Here is a 26225-nt window from a genome sequence, read left to right as displayed (position 1 = left end):
ATGGAAGCTATTAATTTTTCACAGATATAGGACACAGTCATGTGAATAAGTTCTGTTGTTCAGTAGTTTTTTAAGCCTCATTCAAATGTGCATCTGAGTGGTTATTTTCCGGGAGCGCTGTGCTTTCAGGACCAGAACGGGTCCTCACCGAGCCAAGATCGAAGGCACCATTTGTTGCTATGGCACCATCCAGCCTTCTGAAGGCTCAAAGGGGCTAGGCTTGATTGGAATTAAATTATTCTCCCATAAACTGCAGTGTTAAATCATTACAGTCTACGGAAGAAACAATCTTACGATCCCGTTAAAGTCCCTTAGGGAAACTAAAAATTAATGTAAAAAAGTTAAAAAAATAAGTTTTTAAACATATAAAAGGAGAACAAAAAATATAACCTTTCAAATCACACCATTTCCTCATTTAACAAGTAAATAAAAGAACAACTTTTTAAATATTGCCACGTCCCAAATGGCCCAAACTATTAAAATATAAATGTATTTATCTTATGGTGAAAGCTTTAAAGGAAAAAAAAAAGGTAAAAAACATTGATTAAAAAGTGATTAAAAACTCATACATGCATACAGATTGTCCCTCAAAAATGATCTCTCACACAGCTCTGCAGACGTAAATATAAAAGAGTTATGGGGGGGGGGGTCAGATTATGACAATTAAAAGAACATTTTTTCAAACTTTTTATAAATGTTGTATTGTTGTAATCGTACTGACCTGTAGAATGTAGTTAACATGTCAGTTTTACCACATAAGGAATATCTTAGAAACAAAACCTCTAAAATGATATGAACTTTTTATTTTATATTCACACTACTTTGTCTTCCATTTGACTTTCAATGGAGTTTGACGAATCCGTCCTTGCTTTGTTAAAGGGATTCTGTCACCTGGATTTTAGTGACAGAGCTTTTAACATCATCACTTCAGTCTGCTCGTTTTGTATTAAAATATACTAGTGTTACTACCCTAAGTGTTGTCATTTGTCTAGAAAATCGCTTTTATTAATATGGTAATTAACTGAGTAAGGAGCCCAAGGGGCTGTCCCTCCGGCCGTTGGAGCTCAGACGCGCCCCTTCTCCTGGAGCCCAGCACCACCCCACTGCTAATTTATTCACTCCTCATTGCCGGCTGGCACATGTGCAGTGCTTCCTGTGAGGCCGATTCCAGGCGCTAACATGTGTATCCACGGCGCATGCGCAAGCTTATGGCTCAGCGAAGTGGCGAGAGAGCTGCAGAGTAGCAACGGTGCCCAATCAGGAAAGGAGATCTGAACATGGGGTGGAGAGTGCGCTGTTCTGACTGCTTCCCAGCTCCACCGCTAGAGCTGCACTATAAGAGGCAAAGAGCCGCATGCGGCTCGAGAGCCGCGGGTTGGCCACTCCTGTGCTGTGGAATTACATCCTGCTGGATTTGTGGGAGTGTAAGGCCCAGTTGCAGTAGGTTAGCACAGTCAGTCACCATGTAGTTGATAGTCTCAAGCGCCATATTGTTGAGGAACTCACAACACACTAAAGGGCCCAAAAACTCCTGACCTCCCATCACAGAGCCAAGTCCTCCTGCAGTGACCCCAATCCCCAAAAGATTTTTTGATAAACTATAACAAATTTAAAGTAACACAGCACTAAATGCAACAGTAAGGTAGGAATACCTTCTGTCCTCCTTACATAAGGTGGTAGCCAAGCAGAAAATGGTAAGCATGAGTCATTGATACCAGAAATGAGTCCAAAGATTATTTTGTTTCAATCCCACTAATTGGGAGTGTGCATGTGTATCAGCAAGTAAACAAGTACTGTAAATTCAGTTTATGTGCTGTGATGGAGAATTACTAACATGTTTTCCATTAGAAAAGAAAGAAGAAGAAGAGGAAGAGGAGATGGAAGTGGACGTTTCTGAGAAAAAGGAAAATGCCAAAGTTCACGCTATGGTGGCAGTTTTGCAGTTTATTATGAAGCAGAGTTACATCTGTGCTCTTATTTCTATGATGGTAAGACAAGATTCCTGTTATATTGGTTGCATTTATTCTAGAGAAGTATTTTTATAGTTATAAAAACAGCAAGTTCTTGTTCACATGTAGCAGTTTTCCTGTCTGGTATGTAGGAATATATAGCATATTCGGTGCCACAGAGAAGGAAAATTTGCAACATATGGACCTTTACTGTACCCAGGTATGCACCAATAAGCCAGGTGAGGTGATCGCCTCAGGCAGCACCAGGTAGGGGCAAGAGGGGGGCTGCGGAAGGGCCAGGGGAAAGAGCGCTTTCATTGTGGCAAAGGGGTTAGGTTAAGAAATTTGCATGGGGGAAGTGGTGCGCAGTTTCAGTTTTCACCTAAGGCATCAGAAAAGCTAGGTGCACCCCTGACTGTACCTTACATGTGATTAAGGCCTCATGTTTTTTCACTGTCAGTGATTTGGCTTCAGTGGTCCGTGTCCGATTTTGCTGCAGTTGTGTTTCCTTGTGTCTTCCTTTTTTTTTGTCTGACAGGGGGGAAAAAAAGGAAGGTTAATGAAAAGTGTAAATTTATTGCACCAAGGTCTTGTAGAAAAAAAACGGACACGGATGACATACCAGTTGTGCATCCGTTTTTTTTGACAGACCCATTGACTTGAATGGGTCCGTCCTCCGTTTTCCACTGACAAGAATAGGACAGGTTATATTTTTTTGATGGACTGGAATAACGGACGCGGAGGAAAAAACTGAGGACTATCAGTTTTTTTTCACAGCTCAATAGAAATGAATGGGACCTCCGCTAAACTTTGAAAAATGACGGAACGGACGCGGATGCACACAACGGTCGTGTGCATGAGGCCTAAGCCTTAAAGGTGGTCGTACATGTGAAATAACTTTGGCTAAAAACACGCATTCTGCTTTCAACTATTTCTTCTGACTCCTCCACAAACAAGCATGCTTGGCCGAGCGTGCATGTTTATTTTAATGTGGTGCTTCTTCCAGGTGCCTAAGACAGCAGCTTCTAATGGAACAAAGACTTTGACTCACCTACAAAAAATCGCCAGCCAAGTCCCAAAATCTACTTTTCACTTGTGTGTAGGGCCAGCTTGACAACAATGTATGAACTGCACATATGACCTATCCTTGCTTTGACTGGTTGGTTCAGAATTCATTAAAGGGGTTCTCCAGGAATTAAGAAAATGAAAATACTTAAATATTACTTTATTATAAATATATTCCCAAATACCTTTCATTACTTATAATGGCTTGTTTTGTCTAGGGAGCAATACTTAGAAGAAATAAAATGGCTGCCGTCCTATTAGTGCACACAAAACTTGTCCTAATCACACAGCAGGACAAGTTACTTCACAACACTGAGCTAAAGAGCTGCCTCTTCCTCCTCTCTACTTGTCAGTGATTATGATCCTGAATACAGCTGATAAGAACTTCATGGAAAAAAAACTAGAGTGGCATATTAAATATACGCCTATATATACAATCAAACAAATAATGTGGGGATAGGCGCTAAAACAAAATAATAATGTCTTTATTAAATGTACGGTTAAAAAAGAGGATATCACCCGTCAGTGTGACAATCAACACTGACTATAACTAAGTATGTGAGAAAATAATGATATCTGCCAAACAGCGCCACCATCTGGGATACCAGGACAGTCTCACAAACTCACTAACACATAGAGGGCTCAATACACCACAGGGTTCAAGATGTATGACCCAGGGTGAAGACTATATCCAGGGGATCGCCATCACAGTGCCGATTCACATGCATACTAGCACGCAGCACCTCAACCTAGAGGCTGCTAGCTCAGGCAGGATAGTAGCTTGGTTGTTACAGCTCCGTACCTCACACTAGAGGAATATTGCGCTAGGCAGGTACTTCTATTGCTGTCTGTCCGTCCACTACCTCGGTGAATAAAAACATAACTGAGGCTTTGGGCTCCATTCTAAGTTTGGTGCACATAGCTCCTGACGAAATGCATCCTCAATGCATGGAAACGCGTTGAGCTGTTACCAATTAGGGGTATGTCAGGGCAATCCTTGCTCCGCAAATCTACCTTGGAGTGATGGCATTTGCTCTGCCATAGTCCTGCACCTGCGATTATCAGTACAGTGAGAGTCTGCGCGCCAGCTCTCGCTGTGTGGAGTGGTGTTTGGTGAATCCCCCATACCAGACATCCCCTGGATATAGTCTTCACCCTGGGTCATACATCTTGAACCCTGCGGTGTATTGAGCCCTCTATGTGTTAGTGAGTTTGTGAGACTGTCCTGGTATCCCAGATGGTGGCGCTGTTTGGCAGATATCATTATTTTCTCACATACTTAGTTATAGTCAGTGTTGATTGTCACACTGACGGGTGATATCCTCTTTTTTAACCGTACATTTAATAAAGACATTATTATTTTGTTTTAGCGCCTATCCCCACATTATTTGTTTGATAAGAACTTCACCTGAATCTCTGTAGGACTGGATTTGATGAGGAGACATAAATGTACAGAGAGGATGGACAGGACAGACTGTGGTGATGTGGGGCTGTGGTAATGGAGACTTCATACAAGTGCTGCTGCTCATTAGCCACTATCCCACCTCCTCTCTCTTTTTCATGTCTCCTTGTGAACTCCATTCTTACAGAGATTCAGCTATAGATCTTATCAGCTATCACAGTATTCAGAATCATAATCCCTGACAAGGAAGATGAGGCAGCTCTTTAGTTCAGTATTGTGAAGTCACTTGTCCTTCTGTGTGATTAGGACAGGTTTTGTGTGGACTAATAGGACAGTGGCCACTTTATTTCTCCTAATGATCGCTCCCTAGACAAAACAAGCCATTATAAGTAACAAAAGGTATTTGGGAATATATTTATAATAAAGTAATATTTAAATATTTTCATTTTCTTAATTCCCGGAGAACCCCTTTAAGTTGCAAATGAGTCTATTCTGTTAACTGCTTCTTCATTCAGTGACACTATTTTATTTTTTCTATTTCTGCCTAGGCTTGGAGTATTACATACCACAGCTGGTTAACCTTTGTATTGCTAATCTGGTCTTGTGCTCTCTGGATGATTCGTGATAGAAGGAAATATGCCATGCTTAGTTCACCCTTTATGGTTATCTATGGCAATTTGTTGGTAACATTACAATACATTTGGAGCATAAATTTGCCTACAGAACTTAAAGACATTTCTGGTCTTCTTGAACGTAAGAGCCCGGAGGAACTCGCATCAAAGGTAAATTGCATAAACACTCTTAATCTTAACTACCTTTAGACACATTTTCAGGTCAAATATATTAATAAAATGTGAATGACTTGTATAGTTGTATTGTAGCCCCTTGTGGGGTGTGATCTTGTTCCTGCAATAACATATTTTCCTCCTAAGACCAGGGTTCCTAGTTCCTAGATATGGCAATACTTTCTCCTGGGCACATGAGTGTATTATTATTCCAGTGGGGGCTGGGCCTATTAACGTAGGTCCTGATTTATCATGCCTTCACTCCTGAATTTTGGCTTTAAAAAGTTGCAAAATGGGGCTTTTGCGAATTTTGAACTTACTTGCTCCAAAAATTTTGACTTTTGTAAACATGGGCGGGAATGTAGGTGTTGTGAGCTATGTTAATAAGGCCTCATGCACACGACCGTTGTGTGCACCCGTGGCTGTTGTTCCGTTTTCCGTGATTTTCTGCGGACCCATTAACTTTCAATGGGTCCGTTGAAAACTCGGAAAATGCACCGTTTGTCATCCGCCTCCGTGATCCGTGTATCCTGTCCGTCCAAAAAATAAGACCTGTCCTATTTTTTTGACGGACAACGGTTCACGGACCCATTCAAGTCAATGGGTCTGTGAAAGAACACGGATGCACACAAGATTGGCATCCGTGTCCGTGATCCGTGGCCGTAGGTTACTTTCATACAGACGGATCCGAAGATCCGTCTGCATAAAAGCTTTTTCAGAGCTGAGTTTTCACTTTGTGAAAACTCAGATCCGACAGTATATTCTAACACAGAGGCGTTCCCATAGTTATGGGGATACTTCTAGTTAGAATATACAACGAACTGTGTACATGACTGCCCCCTGCTGCCTGGCAGCACCCGATCTCTTACAGGGGGCTGTGATCCATACAATTAACGCCTCAGGTGCTGCACCTAAAGGGGTTAATTGTGCGTATCATAGCCCCCTGTAAGAGATCCGGGGCTGCCAGGCAGCAGGGGGCAGACCCCCCTCCCTCCCTCTATTGTATTAATAACATTGGTGGCACAGTGTGCGCCCCCCCCCCTCCCTCCCTCTATTGTAATAATAACATTGGTGGCCAGTGTGCGCCCCCCCCTTCCTCCCTCTATTGTATTAATATGTTGGTGGCACAGTGTGCGGCCTCCCCCGGCCCCCCCCTCCCTCCCTCTATTGCATTAATAACATTGGTGGCCAGTGTGCGGCCTCCCCTCTCCCCCCCCCCCCTTCCCGATCATTGGTGGCAGCGGAGTTCCGATCGGAGTCCCAGTTTAATCGCTGGGGCTCTGATCGGTAACCATGGCAACCAGGATGCTACTGCAGTCCTGGTTGCCATGGTTACTTAGCAATAGTAGAAGCATCATACTTACCTGCTGGCTGCTGCTATGTCTGTGTCTGGCCAGGAGCTCCTCCTACTGGTAAGTGACAGTTCATTTAGCAATGCGCGCACAAACCTGTCACTTACCAGTAGGAGGAGCTCCCGGCCGGACATAGACATCGCAGCAGCCAGCAGGTATGATGCTTCTACTATTGCTAAGTAACCATGGCAACCAGGAATGCAGTAGCGTCCTGGTTGCCATGGTTACCGATCGGAGCCCCAGCGATTAAACTGGGACTCCAATCGAAACTCCGCTGCCACCAATGATCGGGGGGGAGGGGAGGCCGCACACTGGCCACCAATGTTATTAATGCAATAGAGGGAGGGAGGGGGGGGGGCCGGGGGAGGCCGCACACTGGCTACCAATGTTATTATTACAATAGAGGGAGGGGGGCCGGGGGAGGCCGCACACTGGCCACCAATGTTCTTATTACAATAGAGGGAGGGAGGGGGGGCCGGGGGAGGCCGCACACTGGCCACCAATGTTCTTATTACAATAGATGGAGGGAGGGGGGGCCGGGAGAGGCCGCACACTGTGCCACCAATGTTATTATTACAATAGAGGGAGGGAGGGGGGGGCCGCACTGGCCACCAATGATATTCAAACTGGGGAGGGGGGGTCTGCCCCCTGCTGCCTGGCAGCCCTGATCTCTTACAGGGGGCTATGATATGCACAATTAACCCCTTCAGGTGCGGCACCTGAGGGGTTAATTGTGCTGATCACGGCCCCCTGTAAGAGATCGGGTGCTGCCAGGCAGCAGGGGGCAGTCATGTACACAGTTTGTAGTATATTCTAACTAGAAGCGTCCCCATCACCATGGGAACGCCTCTGTGTTAGAATATACTGTCGGATATGAGTTTTCATGATGTAACTCATATCCGACAGTAAATTCTAACATAGAGGCGTTCCCATGGTGATGGGAACGCTTCAAGTTAAAATATACCATCGGAATGGAGAAAACTCCGATCCGATGGTATAAAAGGGACTCCAGACTTTACATTGAAAGTCAATGGGGACGGATCCGTTTGCAATTGCACCATATTGTGTCAACGTCAAACGGATCCGTCCCCATTGACTTGCATTGTAATTCAGGACGGATCCGTTTGGCTCCGCACGGCCAGGCGGACAGCAAAACGACTTTTTTTTCATGTCTGTGGATCCTCCAAAAATCAAGGAAGACCCACGGATGAAAAAACGGTCACGGATCACGGACCAACGGAACCCTGTTTTGCGGACCGTGAAAAAATACTGTCGTGTGCATGAGGCCTAAGGATGAGACACATTTATCAAACAACATTTGATAAAAGTATGCTAACACAAACTTAGGCTACTTTCTCACTAGCATTTTTTGTGGATCCGCATGGATCTGCAAAAATGCTTCCGTTACAATAATACAACCGCATGCATCCGTCATGAACAGATCCTGTTGTATTATGTCTTATATAGCCGGATCCGTCATGAACACCATTGAAAGTCAATGGGGGACGGATCAGTTTTCTATTGTGTCAGAGAAAATGGATCCGTCCCCATTGACTTACATTGTGTGTCAGGACGGATCCGTCTTGCTCCGCACCATATAACGGACATAAAAACGCTGCTTGCAGCGTTATTCTGTCCGTGATGGGAGCGCAACCAAATGGAACGGAATGAATTTTGGTGCATTCTGTTTCGTTCAGTTCAGTTTTGTCCCTATTGACAATGAATGGGAACAAAACGGAAGCGTTTTCATCCGCTATTGAGTTTCTATGAAAGTAGCCTTAAAGGGTTTTTCTGAGTTTTTTTATATTGATGACCTATCCCATTTATTTCAATGGGATAGCTCAGGGATTGCCAACCTGCGGCTCTCCAGCTGTTGTAAAACTACAACTCCCGACATGCCCAGATTGATATCCCCCTGCACAGCCTGTGGATGCACTTACTTTAGGGCAAGGCCTGCTCCTCATTATGTGCATCCCCAGGCTGTGCAGAGGGATATCAAGACCATAAGAATATATAAAGTTCTTTATTAATGTTTTACACAGAATCTTTACTGTAATAGCAATGAATCTATGGAACTCACTGCTAGAGGAGTTTGTGATGTTGAACTCTCTAAAAGAGTTAAAGAGGTGGCAGTCCTTGCAACTAGACTAATATCTACGCCAGATTGTAGCTGGAGTGCTGTAGATTTCAGTATTTATTTACACCTATAAAGTGATGTAAATAATGGTAAATGTGCCAAGGCCAATGGCTCTGACCACTCCCACCCCTGACACACACCCTTTTTGGAAATTGCTGCACCTGCCATACCCAAATGTTGAAAGTTTAGGCATAATGGTGTTTATAAAAGTCACAAACCCATTGTTTGTGGCTCTTATATGCCAGAAGACTGGTGTAGAGCCATAGTAAGTGATTTTTACTTCCTCTTGTGATACATTACATCTGACTTTTACACACCGCACATTTTTCCCTGGCAAATGAGGATGTCCTAAAATGCATGGCAAAAAGGGGAAAAAAATCAGCAGACGTTAAATATGTGTATTTTTTATTTATTTGACATAGATACTTTTCAATGTTACCTTTTGGCTTTTATTGAGACAACACCTTACAGAGCAAAAACATTTAAAGGAACAAGAAGCCACTTTGTCAGAAATTAAAGTTGGGAGTCAAGAGAAAGGTAAGGGAGGAATTGTTCTAAATTAAATGCAGTTCTATTAATCTGACATTTAATAATCCCAAAAGTTTGATAATTCAGAGTTTGTTTACAGTACAGAGCTACACTATATTAGAATTTCACAGGACCAAAACACTTAACAGCGTGAACCAGTTAGGAAACTCTTCATATTAGAAAAAAAAAGTTTTATTATAATTTCTATTACCACTAATCAAGAGTATCTGATAATATAGCAGTTTCCAACTGTTATTTATGCTGGATGCAAGTAATTAGTGAATTACCTATTTTATTGTATTTGTTGAATGCTTTCATTTTATTACATATATGCCTTTCATTTTATTTTATTGCTATTATTTTTGCTTTTACTAGAGGAAGAAATACAAAAAGCTGAAGATGAAGAAGAAGATGAAAATGATATTATGAAGGTGCTAGGGAACATGGTGATGGCACTGTTTGTGAAGTATTGGATTTACGTTTGCGGAGGAATGTTCTTCTTTGTCAGTTTTGAAGGGAAAATAGTCATGTACAAAATCATCTATATGATGCTGTTCCTGTTCTGCGTGGCTCTGTATCAGGTATCTATCTATCTACAACTATCAATCACATAGCAATGGTAATAGATGGAGGTTAAATAATGTATACCAGCATGCCACATGTGGCTCTCATGCCCCCTGCTGCCCCCAGCAGTACAAGAATTTCATACTAAGGACAAAACTGCTGTCACTGTAAAAGCTACAGCAAAAATCATATACTATAAATTGGTCATGACATTAATTGGCTTTTCCCTTTGGTGGGGGCTCAACATGATTTACCCTATTTGAAAGTGAATAAACATACAAAAGGTTGGACTGTCTAAACCTAAAACTAAAGATTAAACTACCTTTTTACACATTAAAATACATTTGAAATGTTTGATACAACTGATAGCTTAATACAACGTAATGCATTTATACATTAAAAACTATTAGATTCATTGATCTTCCCATTCAGGCATTTGTCATATTTACTCATAGTCTGAGATTAGAATTTTCAAATTGCTTCATCACAAAGCACATTTCTTTGTGAGTAGCGGGCGCAATGACGGGGAACAGCCATGGTGCTGTCCCCCGTCAGTGAACCTCTTAGATGCCACTTTCATCGCTGATCGCAGCATCTGAGATAACCATTGAGGGCTGTAAGGGGTTATTCTGTTAAAAAAATAAAAAATACTTTATCCATTTGCTCGCGAAGAGTCCGCCGCAGCCATCTTGATTGAAGATCCAGCTCGAAATCTTGTGCAGTGCATGATAATGTCATCATGCTGGCCGGCATGGTGATGTCATATGTCACCGTGCATGAGATTTTGCACAGGAGCTTAAATCAAGATTGTCATGATAGGCTCTTTGCGCTCAAATGGAAGAGTTCAGTATACATTTTTTTTACCACCATTTTAGAGAAAATTGATCCACTACCATGAAGCACGAGGAAATTTGGCTTCATGGCGAATTGAATTTTCCCTGAAATTCAGATTGAAGTCCACTTCTTGAACTGAAATTTTCTCATCACTAATTATAACTTTATTCTCTGGATCAGTACAAATGACAATACCAAATACATATAGTTTTGTTTTTACATTTTACTATTTTTGCACAATAAAAAATTTAAATAAGTAAAATGTTTTTGCTTCACTACATCCCAAAACTTTTTATCTTTTTCTTTTTGGGCTTGATTTTCGCAGGATGACTTGTACTTTTCATTGGTAAAAAACTATAAACAAAAATATACATTAAAACTGACAGATAAATATACCTGCCACGAACAGATTGGTTGGAGGGAAATAGGTAAGAGATGGAAAGGAGTAGAATGTCTGTAAGTTCAGAATTACCGTAGTAAAGTCCAGTAAAAGATAAAGTCTTTGCAAAGAATAATACAAGATGGCGGTGTGCCTGTGTCCAGCGGGCGGTCATGATGTTAGTCAACGTCAGATGGTAGATGAAGGGCTAGGATCTGCATGGGTCACTCTGTTTTACCCAAACTTTAAACAAAAGAGTTGAACGGCACTCCTCTTGGAGATGGGCAGGGCTCAGTGGTAAAGGATGCTAACAGTAATGATAGAAAGCACAGAACTCTGAAGAAATGTTTGTAATAATTTATTATTTATTTCATTATTTTAATCCATCCGCATAGTTAATTACTAGCCAGTATCTAACTATGCGGATGGATTAAAATGATGAAATAATAATAATGAAATAAATTAGAAATTATATCAAAAAGTTTCTTCAGAGTTCCGTGGTTTCTATCATTACTCTGTTTTACCTACTCTGGAGGTGGGAGTAGCTGTGACACGCACAAGTCCAGCCTTGTGTAATTGGAAGAGGGGCAGTCCTTGCCCTGGAGGGAGAAAATCTGGCAGCATCATTGCTTTGCCATACCCGTAGGTCAAATTAGGACAATTTTGTGCATCATCTGATATCAAATATGACTGGAAGACAATATAGTGTGCCTGAGAACTGTCATATTTCAGAGAGGGAATTTCTGATTTGTTTGCGGATTTCCAGGAAGGTGTGTTAGAATAACCCAAACAACCTCTGAAGAGATGGTTCCTTTCATATTTTCCTAACCCATCAAATATGAGGTATATATGGGAAAAATATATGGGAAAAATATAAAGTCTATGGATTGGAGGTGACTTTGAGGTCATCTTCCTTCTTGTACCAACCAGCTGTGTGATAAGGATCTGTCCTTTTCTTCTGAAGTTTGCTGCCCAGGCTAAAGGTGTGAGACCTCCTGCGATGCAGGAGCCAAACAGACTGGCAAGATGCACCTTTTATGAGGTTTTGTCATGATATCAGAGTGATGGATGTATAACCTGGCAGGGGGTGCTGTCCAGGAAGATTCTTTTTGCACGGAGGTGCTAATTATCTCTGTGAGCTATGCTAGCAAGGTGAATTACTTCTGGGTTAAAAAATAAAATAATGATTTTAACTCATTGTGTGCAGGAGAGGGCTCTTGTGATTTTAAAACCGGACGCATTCGTGATTTCTTCGTATTGCTTAGATCGCGAAGCATCACAGAAACCCCCCCTTAATGACCTACACCCCTCAAGTTACTCAAAACTGATTTTACAAACTTTGTTAACCCTTTAGGTGTTCCACAAGAATTAAATGAAAATGGAGATTAAATTTAAAAATTTCACTTTTTTGGCAGATTTTCCATTTTAGTCCATTGTTTTCTTTAACAAATCGAGGGTTAACAGCCAAACAAAACTCAATATTTTTTACCCTGATTCTGCGGTTTACAGAAACACCCCACATGTGGTCATAAACTGATGTAAGGGCACACAACAGGGCTATATGTTTTTTTGAAGGCATATTTTGCTGGACTGGTTTTTAGATGCCATGTCCCATTTGAAGCCCCCCTGATGCACCCTTACAGTAGAAACTCCCAAAAAGTGACCCCATTTTGGAAACTAGGGGATAAGGTGCCAGTTTTATTGGTACTATTTTAGGGTACATAAGATTTTTATTTGCTCTATATTATGTTTTTTGTGTGGCAAAATGACCAAAAAATAGCTGTCTTGGCACCATTTTTATTTTTTACAAAATTCATCTGACAGGGTAGATCATGTGCTATTTTTATAGAGCAGGTTAATACGGACACAATGATATCAAATATGTCTACTTTGTTTGTTTCAGTTTTACATAATAAAACCTTTTTGAAAAAGAATTATGTTTTTGTGTCTCCATTTTCTGAACGCCTTATTTATTTATTTTTTATGCAGATCGTCTTCTGCAGGGGCTCGTTTTTTGCAGGAAGGGTTGATGGTTTTCTTGGTACCATTTTTGGGTACATATGATTTTTTGATCATTTATTATTACACTTTATGGGGCAAGGTGACCAAAAAATCTGTTTTTTTGGCACAGTTTTTATTTATTTATTTTTACAGCGTTCATCTGAGGGGTTAGATCATGTGACATTTTTATAGAGCAGATTGTTATGGATGTGGCAATACCTAATATGTGTACTTTTTCTTATTTATTTAAGTTTAACACAATAATAGCATTTTTTAAACCCCCAAAAATATGTTTTAGTGTCTCCATAGTCTGAAAGCCATAGCTTTTTTTATTTTTCAACCGATTGTCTTAGGTAGGGTCTCATTTTTGCGGGATCAGGTGATGGTTTGATTGGTACTATTTTGGGGAGCATACACCATTTTGATCGCTTGGTGTTGCTTTTTAATGGGTTAACTGTAAATGCTCATAAAAAGGCTTACCAATAGTATACAGGATTTTCTAATTGTTATATGTCACATGAATGACTGCATACAGAAAGTTTTGAGTACCTGTAGGCAGCAGTTTAGCAGTGTTTGAGCAAATTTAGTTAGACTAATCTCATATGTGAGTGGCATGTACTTTTAGTTTGGATTTTTTTTTTCTTCACATTCTCACAGTTAAGGTTCTTACATACTGCCATATTATAGAAACATAGAATGTGTCGACAGATAAGAACCATTTGGCCCATCTAGTCTGCCCAATATACTAAATACTATGGATAGCCCCTGGCCCTATCTTATATGAAGGATGGCCTTATGCCTATCCCATGCATGCTTAAACTCCTTCACTGTATTTGCAGCTACCACTTCTGCAGGAAGGCTATTCCATGCATCCACTACTCTCTCAGTAATACTTCCTGATATTACTTTTAAAACTTTGCCCCGCTAATTTAAAACTATGTCCTCTTGTAGCCGTTTTTCTTCTTTTAAATATTCTCTCCTCTTTTACCTTGTTGATTCCCTTTATGTATTTAAAAGTTTCTATCATATCCCCTCTGTCTCATCTTTCTTCCAAGCTATACATGTTAAGGTCCTTTAATCTTTCCTGGTAAGTTTTATCCTGCAATCCATGTACCAGTTTAGTAGCTCTTCTCTGAACTCTCTCCAAAGTATCAATATCCTTCTGGAGATATGGTCTCCAGTACTGAGCACAATACTCCAAATGAGGTCTCACTAGTGCTCTGTCAGCGGCATGAGCACCTCCCTCGTTCTACTGGTAATGCCTCTCCCAATACACCCAAGCATTCTGCTAGCATTTCCTGCTGCTCTATGACATTGTCTGCCTACCTTTAAGTCTTCTGAAATAATGACCCCTAAATCCCTTTCCTCAGATACTGAGGTTAGGACTGTATCACTGATTTTATATTCTGCTCTTAGGTGCTCCAGGTGCATTATTTTGCACTTATCCACATTAAATTTTAGTTGCCAGATTTTTGACCATTCTTCTATTTTTTTGACCATTCTTCTATAATACGGCCACACGGTCAGGTTTCTAGATGCACTTTTTTATGCCAAAACTAGAAAAAAAAGAGAAGTCGTATCTGTGCTTTATACTTTCTGTCCTTATAAGATCTGGTCTTGATTTTGGGTTTCAAAACTGCATCAGGAAACCTAAGAGTGTGTTGCCATACTCTAACAGCTCTGTTTTGTGCGGAACATTAACAGATGTTGCATGAGGCTCTTCTGTACCTCTGTATGCCTCCAATTTCATATTGAAGCATGCTGAGTTTTTTATGTCACATTACAAAAAAGTAGAAGTAGAAAAAAGTTATGTTTCATTGGTCTCTATCACTGTGCACAAGGTCCATATCACTTTTTATAAGGGAGCTGTACAAGCTTAAAGGGCTTTTCTGAAATTTAAATACTGATGACCTATCCTCTGGATAGGTCATCAGTATCTGAATAATGAGTCCAATACCTAGGAACCCCGCCAATCACCTGTTTGAGAAGGCACCAGCACTCCTGTGAATGCAGCAATCTTCTCCCTGCTCACCAAGCACAGCACCGTACTTTGTATAGCGGCTGTGCTTGGTATCGCAGCCCAGCCCCATTCACTTCAATCTGACTGATGAATGTTTTGGCCTAGGGAAAGCTGTGAGAAGGCCGCAGCGCTACTGCGAGCTCCACTGCCTTTCCGAATAGCTGATCAGCAGATCAGATACCTATCCTGTGAATTGGTCATCAGTATTTCATTCTTGGAAAACCCCTTTAATGCATTGCCACACAATCTGTGTTCCTGTGTGCCCAAATCCTAATATTATGCAACATCTGTATTCTGTGCCTGTTGTTGAACTTTTCCTTGATGATACACTTCCATTCTTCCTTCTAGTTATCTATATTTTCTATATTCTAGGTGCACTATGAATGGTGGAGACGGATTTTAAAATATTTCTGGATGTCTGTGGTAGTTTACACCATGTTGGTGCTTATCTTAATTTATACTTACCAGTTTAAATCCTTCCCACCTCTCTGGATGAACATGACAGGATTAGATGAAGATAAGTACGTCTTTCTTTTTTTATCCTTTATTTTTTATCTTTTTAATTTTTTTTTAATTTTCTTTTTTACTATCATTGTCATGGGTGCATCTAGCCTTTCTTCTGCCTGAGGCAAAAACGAAAATGAATTGCCCCCCCATCATGCCAAATTATCAACCTTACCTCTTCCCTCCCGCCCTACTGTTAAATGACATATAGTGCTACAAAACATACTGGTTAACCACCTCAGCTCCCCTAGCTTAAACCCCCTTAATGACCAGACCATTTTTTACAATTCTGCACTACACTACTTTTATGATTTATTGCTCAGTCATACAACTTACCAACCAAATGAATTTTGCCTCCTTTTCTTCTCACTAATAGAGCTTTCATTTGATGGTATTTCATTGCTGCTGACATTTTTACTTTTTTTGATATTAATCAAAATTTACTAAAATTTTTGCCAAAAAATGACATTTTTCACTTTCGGTTGTAAAATTTTTCAAATAAAACTACATTTCTATATACATTTTTTCTCTAAATTTATTGTTCTACTTGTCTTTGATAAAAAAAAAAATGCAAAAGTGTAGAGTATAGACCAAAAGTTTGGACACACCTTCTCATTCAAAGAGTTTTCTTTATTTTCATGACTATGAAAATTGTAGATTCACACTGAAGGCATCAAAACTATGAATTAACACATGTGGAATTATATACATAACAAAAAAGTGTAATCAAAGCAAAGCAAAAGTAATCAAAGCAAAAGGTGGCTACTTTGAAGAACCTAGAATATGACATATTTTCAGTTGTTTCACACTTTTTTATTATGTATATAATTCCACATGTGTTAATTCATAGTTTTGGGCGGACTGAACGCAAGTGTGCGCACAAGATTTGCAGAACCGCGGTGTCCGTGTTTTGCAAAACACATACGGACGTCTGAATGGAGCCTTACAGGGGGGTGATCAGGGAGTCTATATGGGGTGATCACCCCCCTGTCATTGATCACCCCCCTGTAAGGCTCCATTCAGACGTCCGTATGTGTTTTGAGGATCCGTTGATCCGCAAAACGCATACGGACTTCTGAATGGAGCCTTACAAGGGGGTAATCAATGACAGGGGGGTGATCAGGGAGTCTATATGGGGTGATCAGGGGTTAATAAGGGATTAATAAGTGACAGGGGGGTGGGGGGTGTAGTGTAGTGGTGTTTTGTGCTACTTACAGAGCTGCCTGTGTCCTCTGGTGGTCGATCCAAGCAAAAGGGACCACCAGAGGACCAGGTAGCAGGTATATCAGATGTTGTTAACAAAACAGCATCTGATATACCTTTCAAGGGTTAAAAAAAAAATCGCATCTACAGCCTGCCAGCGAATGATCGCCGCTGGCAGGCTGTAGATGCTCTCGTTTACCTCCTGTGAACGCACGCTCCTATGTGCGCGCGTTCACAGGAAATCTCGTGAGATGATGCGCCGGCGTGTCAAGGAGGAATGAATCGACCGCCTCCAGACCACAATCTGTCATGGCTGAGGATGGGGAAAACCCTCAGCCGTGCGATGCCAGAAGATGTTAACGGCTGCTCGGCCAGGACGAGAGAATTAGGGAGCAGGTCACCTCCTAACGCATCCCTAATCCGTCCCTAACTCCTAGCTGCATGAGCCGACCTTGAAGGTAGGAGGGCCCATGCTCAGGAACCTCGGATCCCTACTCACCCTCCGCCGGTCTCTGAACTAGGAGTAGGGTAAGACGACCTGTTCCTTATGGACACGGAGGAACAGGAGTCTCACTGGCCAAGATGCAGGGAAAAGGGGAACACAAACAGTTCTATGGATATGGCAGGTGAACTGCACTAGTTCCAGCCACCTGCCACAGCCTTGCTGACTGGATCCCTGTTCTGGCAAGCTGAAGTCCACACAATACAAAATGAACTCAGCACACACACATACACACACAGGAACCCAGATCCATATCTGCACCGAATAACAAAGGAAAACATCAAGTAAACATCACACATAAACTTATGACCACAAGGGTGGCCCCCACTGGCAGGTGGAATACACAGGAGGATGCTCCAGCTAACCATGGCTGAAGTACCCCTCAGACAAGTGCTATTCACTGAGGCTTTATAGGCCCAAGTAGTCACACCCACACAGATCCACCCAGTGTTCACACACACAGAAGGAAATTAACCCTTCAAACACAAGGCAAGGGAAGACGGCCACTTAAAGGGGAATACACACATAAACAAACACACTTCACCTGTTGCCGCGGGCAACAGCATGTGTGGCAATCATGTCCTGGGGATCAGCCATAGGGCTGAGACACTGCCACCACATGCACACAACACCACACATTGCTACGGGCAACCAAGTGAAGGAAAGTGTCACATAACATACCATAGGCCGTGACACAATCCTGCGTTAGGCGGTCCGGAGGCGGTTAATATAGCGATACAGTTGAATATGCAGAGATGAACGCTTCCATAATGAAAATTTTATGTAAAGTTCAAATATTACACCATGTGTGAACTACAGGGAACCAGTAGCACAGAGGAAACATTAATAATTCTTACATTGTCTCTTGGTCTTCATTATAGTTTTTTTATGCAATGTTTTATGAGGAAGTTTTTCCATTTATATATTGTCAATACTAGGGGAAACCCCTATAGTAAGAAAAAATAAGTTCAATGGAAAGCTGTATTAAAAAATAACTTAAAAGAGAATATATCATCAAAAAAATGACCTATTGTTTAAATCATGTGTTTATATTAAAGGGCATCTGTCAGCAGATTTGTAGCTGTGAAACTGGCTGACCTGTTACATGTGCGCATGCCAGCTGAAGGCGTTGGTCTCATTTTCATATGTCCTCACATTGCTGAGAAACATGATGTTTTAATATATGCAAATGAGCCTCTGGGAGAAACGGGGGAGTTGTCATTACACCTAGAGGCTCCGCTCTCTCTGGAACTGCCACGCCCTCTCCACTTCGACAGGGCCAGGCAGTAAAAACCTTATCATGCCTGGCTCTGCCAATCAAAGTCCAGAGGGCGCAGCAGTTACAGAGAGCATAGCCTCTAGGTGTAATGATGACACCCCCGTTGCTCCTAGAAGCTCATTTTCATCCATTAAATCATTATTTTTCTCAGCAATGTGGGCACATATAAACATGGGACCAACACAGATGCCTTCAGCTGCCAAGTGCACATGTAACAGGTCAGTAAATTTCATAGGTAAAAATCTGCTCACAGATGCCATTTAAACATATTTTTTAACAATTTTTGGTAATCTTAATTTTCCATGTAACTATCTATAATTAAAAAAAATCCTAATATCCTGCACTTTTTGCACTGGTCACTAAGCCTAATAATCCATGCCACTTTTTTATCTGTACTTCATTATGATTAAGAGGCAGGATTTAGAGTGTCAAATGTCACCTACATAAATAACACAGAATCTGCTTTTTACAATAGGCTATTGTCAAAGCTTATCTACTCCCTCTTGACCTCTGCACAGGTCATAGTATATGAGAAAACGAATCAAGTCAGTGAGTCCCCAAGTCTATTGTGTCTATGCTGTAAAGCATTTCTATAAATCTTGTTTACAAAAGATCAGGCAAAATTGCTCCCCAATTATCACAGAAGTAAAAAAATCTACAATGAGAAAATCAAAACAGGTTAAGAAAATGATGTGTCACGATCTGGTTTTAACTGGCAGAAAAAAAATAATAGGTGACATTCCCTTTATCATTTAGTACATGTGTTTTTCTTTGCATTGGTACATTGTACCTAGAGCATGCTGCATTTTCAGAAAAACATCTTCACCCAATAAAAAGGTTGCAAAACCACTATTAAAAATGAGTTAAAAACATATGTATTTGTGATTCTTGTAGTTCCAGTAGTTTGCTTGCTTCTGTCTGACTAACAGCTAAAGTTTATTGGCAATGTTAGTCGTGGCACAGTGGTCCTAAATTGACACCTTGCTTTGTTTTTCAGGCTAGCAGATCTTGGTTTAGAAACCTTTACCATTGGTGACCTGTTCACTCGTATATTTATCCCAACGTCTTTTTTGTTGGTGTGCATATTACACCTTCATTACTTTCATGACCATTTCCTGCAGCTCACAGACCTTAAGGTTGTAACCAGCAAACAGGACAACACAATTTACAGGTAGGTAAAAAGAAAAAAAAGAAACATTTTTGAGGTGGAACACCAGGTCGCTACCTCTTGAGGAGGATTGGAACACGAGGCAGCTGATCCAGGCAGACCAGGAGGTACCTGAGCAAGGTACCAGAGGTACAGGTGTTGTCAGCAGACTGAGTTATAACCAGGAGCAACAGTGCAGGACCGAAGGATGAGGCAGAGGCGAAGTCAGACAGACAATAGATCAGGGCAGGCGGCACAGGTACAGGTCAGGCAATCCGGGTCAGCAACAGGAGACTCAAGACAAGCAGATAGGGATCAAACAGGTAGCTGAGTCCAGATATACAAGTACGAGACAGGAACACAGGAACACAAGCAGATATCAGGAACCTTAGCAGGACACAAGGACCTTGACACTGAGGCTTCTGGGAAGGGGGCTGAGCCACTTATATATGTGCAGGAGGACTAACATTGGTCAGTGAGGTCACATGACCTAACTTATAAAGCATAGGAAGTGACGCACGCCGGCCCTTAAGGAAGCGCTGCAGGGAAAAAGCAGCAAGCATGCTGTGGCCAGGGCTGAGAGGAACGGATCCCAGAACAACAAGTACCTACACAGATAGAGTCCAGGACTGCAGCTGTGAATGGGAAGCACTGGCAGCAGATCACCTCTGAACACGACGCCCGGGACTGTGGCGGTAAGCAGAGAAACAGCGGTGCACAGCAGCCGCTGTTACATCCCCATTGACAATAATATTATCTGACTATTAGCTTTCCAGCATTAATTCCGACTTTTGACTGGACAAATACCGCTGCTGATCCTCGTTGGCTCCTATTATAGTCAGTGGGGATCTGGTGGTGCCTGGCAGTGTACAGCGGTTTCTGGCCATGCCAGATACAGTAACTTTGGTAGTCTGTTCCTCTGCTGGGAGATGTGAACCTAGCCCAAGTTATTTTAGCTCAGTGGGTTGTGGTGCACTAGAGAGCTACTTAAATGCAGCTATGTTAAATCTGTACGTACATGAGTTTGTGAATCACTTAAATATATTCAAGCTACCTTTTTTGTTTTCCTTTCTATTATATGTTACTATCAGTCCTTACTTCCATCCTCTCACTATTTGATCCCCATTTTCTTAGTGTTTGTCAACAACAGCCATACAATATTATTAGGTATTTAGTCATACATACATACATACATACATAATTGCAACACATGGAAGTGATGAGAATCTCTGTGCAGCAGTGTGAAATATGCTGGCTCTATATACTGTAGGCAAAGGGAAATAAATACATACATAGAAGTGTCCTTTATGTTTTATTTCTATACACTTCAAGAATATTTCTGAGAACGATTGTCAAATGACTGCACTGTCTGAACTATAACTCTGTGGTCAGATAAGAATGATGCATTATTAGTCTGTGCCTGTTGTAATCTAGTCATCTACAGTACTTGTGAGACCCATACTCACAGCCATTATTCTCTTAATATTAGTCTTTGTATTGTTTTCATGTACATAGCCAAATTTGAGTGTTATTTTTCACTATTTCTTTTCTAACTACCACTGTGCCATGCATCAAACTATGCTCTATTTCATCTTATTTAACATCTTTCCTTCTCTCTCTTAACTCATATTTCCATTGCATGTATTCTTGTGCCTCCATCTCCAACTCGTAGCCATGCCAAAGTTAATGGTCGGGTTTACCTAATAATAAATAGGTAGGTACTCAAGTGCCATCTGCCTATGGCAAAATACTATAAGGGATATTACAAACAAAATACCAGTGGTTAAAATTAATTTATGATGGATATGACATTTAAAATTCAGTATATTAATGCAGTAAAAGTATCTTTTGTGACACTGTAAGGGTCCATTCACACGTCCGCAAAATGGGTCTGCATCCGTTCCGCAATTTTGCAGAATGGGTGCAGCCCCATTCATTTTCAATGGGGCCAAAATGTGCTGTCCGCATCTGCATTTGCAGATCCGCATTTCCGCATCCGGGCTTTCGTTTCCACAATTGTGGACAAGATTAGGCATTTTCTATTATAGTGCCGGCAATGTGCATTTCGCAATTTGCGGATCCGCAAAACACTTAAGGACGTGTGAATGGACCCTAAATTGTAGACTTTTCCCTTTTTTTGTGGTGACATAGAAGTCTAAGTCTATTTTGATTTTCAGAATTTCAGAAATACATTTTAAGGAAGATTTATCAAAACTGGTATAAAGGAAAACTGTCTTAGTTGCCCATAGCAACCAATCAGATTAAATTTTTAGAGCTCTTTTAAAAAATGAAAGGTGGAATCTGATTGGTTGCAATGGGCAGCTAAGCCAGTTTTCCTTACACCATATTTGATAAGGGTCCATTCACACGTCCGTAGTGTATTGCGGATCCGCAATACACCCGGCCAGCACCCCCATAGAACTGCAATTGCGGACAAGAATAGGACATGGTTACGAATAGTCGGGCGGCACTGCGTGAAGGTATGGGTGCGCGGTTTGCAGACGTCACTCCGGATGCTTAAATGAAGGAAGAGACCGGCACTCCTTGGTACTGCAGTTATATCGGGTTTATTCTCCACTCATAGAATAGGTGACGCACATTTCGACACATGCAAGTGCCTTTATCAAAGCAATGTGAGCAGCGTCACCTCTTCTATGAGTGGCGAATGAACCCGATATAATTGCAGTACCAAGGAGTGCCGGTCTCTTCCTTCATTTAAGAATAGGACATGTTCTTTTTTTTTTGCAGAGCCGCAGCCCAGAAGTTCGGGGCCGAACCCGTTCCACATCTCTTCCAGCCCCATAGAGAATGAATTGGTCCGCACCCGTTCCAGTTATTGCGGAACGGATGCAGACCCATTTGCGGACGTGTGAATGGACCCTAAATCTCGTCTCTGTGCAAACTGCAAATGTATTCTCCATTTTACAGAATAACGTTTTAACAGGTGATATCCATTATAAAAGGCGAAGAATGTTTGGTCTTTTTTATATATGAAAATTGTACAGTAGATTGTAATTTGCAGCAGTGATACTTACATTGTAGATGTACAGTAGATAGACTTACATCAGATAGAATAATATGTAATTTGGTAACTACAGTCATGTGAAAAAATTAGGACACCCTTTGAAAGCATGTGGTTTTTTGTAACATTTTTAATAAAAGGTTATTTCATCTCCGTTTCAACAATACAGAGAGATTAAAGTAATCCGACTAAACAAAGAAAACTGAAGAAAAGTCTTTTCAAGATCTTCTGTAAATGTCATTCTACAAAAATGCCTATTCTAACTGAGGAAAAAGATAGGACACCCTTGCCCCTAATAGCGAGTGTTACCTCCTTTGGCTGAAATAACTGCAGTGAGACGGTTCTTGTAGCCATCTACCAGTCTTCGACATCGGTCTGAGGAAATTTTACCCCACTCCTCAATGCAGAACTTTTTCAGCTGTGAGATGTTTGAGGGGTTTCTTGCACGTACAGCCCTTTTCAAGTCACCCCACAGCATCTCAATGGGATTCAAATCTGGACTTTGACTTGGCCATTCCAGGACTCTCCATTTCTTCCTTTTCAGCCAATCTTTGGTTGATTTACTAGTATGTTTTGGGTCATTGTCATGTTGCATGGTCCAGTTCCGCTTCAGCTTTAATTTTCTAACTGATGGTCTCACATGTTCTTCAAGCACCTTCTGATACACAGTAGAATTCATCGTGGATTCTATGATGGTGAGCTGACCAGGTCCTGCTGCAGCAAAGCAGCCCCAAACCATGACACTTCCACCTCCATGCTTCACAGTTGGTATGAGGTTCTTTTCTTGGAATGCTGTGTTTGGTTTACGCCAAACATGTCCTCTGCTGTTGTGTCCAAATAATTCAATTTTGGACTCATCTGTCCAAAGAACATTATTCCAGAAGTCCTGGTCTTTGTCAACTTTATCTCTGGCAAATGTCAGTCTGGCCTCGATGTTTCTCTTGGAAAGCAAAGGTTTCCTCCTTGCACACCTCCCATGCAAGTTAAACTTGTACAGTCTCTTTCTGATTGTAGAGGCATGTACTTCTACATCAACAGTAGCCAGAGCCTGCTGTAGTTCTCGAGATGACACTTTAGGGTTTTTGGAGACCTCTTTTAGCATCTTGCGGTCTGCTCTTGGGGTGAACTTGCTGGGGCGACCAGTCCTGGGCATGTTGGCAGTTGTTTTGAAAGCCCTCCACTTGTAGACTATCTTCCGGACAGTGGAATGGCTGATTTCAAAATCTTTTGAGATCTTTTTAAATCCCTTCCCAGACTCATAGGCTGCTACAATCTTTTTTCTGAAGTCCTCTGACAGCTCTTTTGCTCTCACCATGGTGCTCACTCTCACTTCAACAGTCAGGAGCACACCAAACTAAATGTCTGAGGTTTAAATAGGGCAAGCCTCATTCAACATGCAGAGTAACGATCTACTAATTATGTGCACCTGGTGTGATATACCTGTGTGAGATCTGAGCCAATTTAAGAGGGAATACATGTGAGGGTGTCCTATCTTTTTCCTCAGTTAGAATAGGCATTTTTGTAGAATGACATTTACAGAAGATCTTGAAAAGACTTTTCTTCAGTTTTCTTTGTTTAGTTGGATTACTTTAATCTCTCTGTATTGTTGAAACGGAGATGAAATAACCTTTTATTAAAAATGTTACAAAAAACCACATGCTTTCAAAGGGTGTCCTAATTTTTTCACATGACTGTATCGAGTAAATATTTAATGAAAATTAAAATTTCATGGCACTTCCAAAGATAAATAGTGTATTTATTACACCAGATGCGACGTTTCGGTTCTCTCTATGGAACCTTTTTCAAGCAGTGACAATACAAATGGTGCACAGTGCAAGTATAAATACCATCAACATTAATATTTAAATAAGTGAAATAATTAACAATCATAGTGCAAATGAATCCAAAATATTTCATAAAAAATCATTGAATCCACAATCAAATGCAGACAATAAATAAGTGATTTGTGTGCAGGATAAAAATATCATTTAAATACATGAAAAGTGCATATAATCATAAATAAACTGCAGGTTATTTGTGATTATATGCACTTTTCATGTATTTACAATATATTTTTATCCTGCACACGATTCACTAATTTATCGTCTGTAATTGATTGTGGATTCAAAGATTTTTTATGAAATATTGGCACTTTGCACCATTTGTATTGTCACTGCTTGAAAAAGGTTCCATAGAGAGAACCGAAACGTCGCGTCTGGTGTAATAAACACACTTTATCTTTGGAAGTGCCATGGAATTTTCATTTTTATTATTACCTGGATGTTGGATCGCTTCCACAGCCGCTGGCACTCCGTTTCTCCACCTTGTTTGCAGTGCTGTCCAGCATATACATTTTTGGGTACATTTTTTAGTGATGTATATTTTGTGTATTCTTAGGGTACTTTTACACTAGCTTTTTTCTTTTCCGGCAATACCGGAAAAGAACTGATCAGTTTTATCCCCATGCATTCTGAATGGAGAGAAATCCGTTCAGGATGCATCAGGATGTCTTCAGTTCAGTCACTAAACTGCGTTTTGGACGGAGGAAATACCGCAGAATGCTGCGGTATTATCTCCGTCCAAAATTCCGGATCAGTTGCCGGAATGCCGGATCCGGCATTAATTTACATTGAAATGTATTAGTGTCGGATAAGGCATTCAAAATTCCGCAATGCCGGATCATGAGCAGACTGGTAAAAATGTGAAAAAAATATATATAACCGATCCGTTTCTCCGGATGACGTCCGGAGAGACAGATCCGTTCTTGCAATGCATTTGTAAGACGGATCCGCATCTGGATCCGTCTACAAATTCTGTCCGTTTGAATGCAGATTGCCGGATCTGGCTGGCAGTTCCGGCCACAGAAATGCTTGCCGGATCACTCTGCCGCAAGTGTGAAAGTAGCCTAATTTGTTACATCCAGATGGTAGCTGAAAATAAAATCTTCCATTAACATTAACACCTTGGCGGCATAAACATATTCCATTTTTAATTTTCTTCTTCTGATTGGTAAGCATTAAGACCCCAACGAGCTAATAGTCATCCCCTATCCTGAGAAGCGCACGCATATTGTGTTATGTCATGCTTGCTGCTAAAGAGGAAATATGATGAACTCAATAGAAAGTCCATGGGCCTGTCTCAATAGCGTCTTCTGCAGTGAGGAGAGAGAGCCTGATATGTGATTGCTACTCTTTCCTTGTTTTACTGGTCAGAGGGGGTCTCAGCATTCAGACCCCCCACTGATCAAAACCCTTCATATGTTTCTATGACATATCAAAATGTTTATGAAAACTCAGTGACTCTTAATTAGACAGTTTAGAATAGCAGGTCTTGAAACCTTCACAAGGCTCCAGGCTGCATATAATTGATCGGTAATGGGGGTTGATCGGAGGACAGAGGGAGTCCCCTCCCTCTGTTTAACCACTATTGACTGCAACATTAAAGGGGTTAAATCACTAGGACCAGAGTTATTCCCAATCCTAGTCACTGTATTTGGGTGTCAGCCATATAACAGAGCTGGCACCTGCCACACATTGCGTAGGCTCAGCTCCT

General features: G+C 41.1%; 1 protein-coding gene across 5 annotated transcripts in view; it reads left to right on the top strand.

The window, feature by feature from the left end:
• Positions 1–26225, top strand: part of PIEZO2 (piezo type mechanosensitive ion channel component 2) — a 537568-nt gene that overhangs the window by 342337 nt on the left and 169006 nt on the right. For all 5 annotated transcript variants that reach the window (XM_044293449.1, XM_044293451.1, XM_044293452.1 and 2 more), the window contains exons 12-17: positions 1849–1988; positions 4965–5198; positions 9113–9227; positions 9594–9799; positions 15389–15537; positions 19502–19675. In XM_044293449.1, the coding sequence (XP_044149384.1) occupies positions 1849–1988; positions 4965–5198; positions 9113–9227; positions 9594–9799; positions 15389–15537; positions 19502–19675 (1018 nt within the window). The remainder of the gene's footprint in view (positions 1–1848; positions 1989–4964; positions 5199–9112; positions 9228–9593; positions 9800–15388; positions 15538–19501; positions 19676–26225) is intronic.

This window comes from Bufo gargarizans, chromosome 5 (genome assembly GCF_014858855.1).
Source record: "Bufo gargarizans isolate SCDJY-AF-19 chromosome 5, ASM1485885v1, whole genome shotgun sequence".
NCBI lineage: Eukaryota > Metazoa > Chordata > Amphibia > Anura > Bufonidae > Bufo > Bufo gargarizans.
This window is presented reverse-complemented; position numbering and strand designations above follow the sequence as displayed.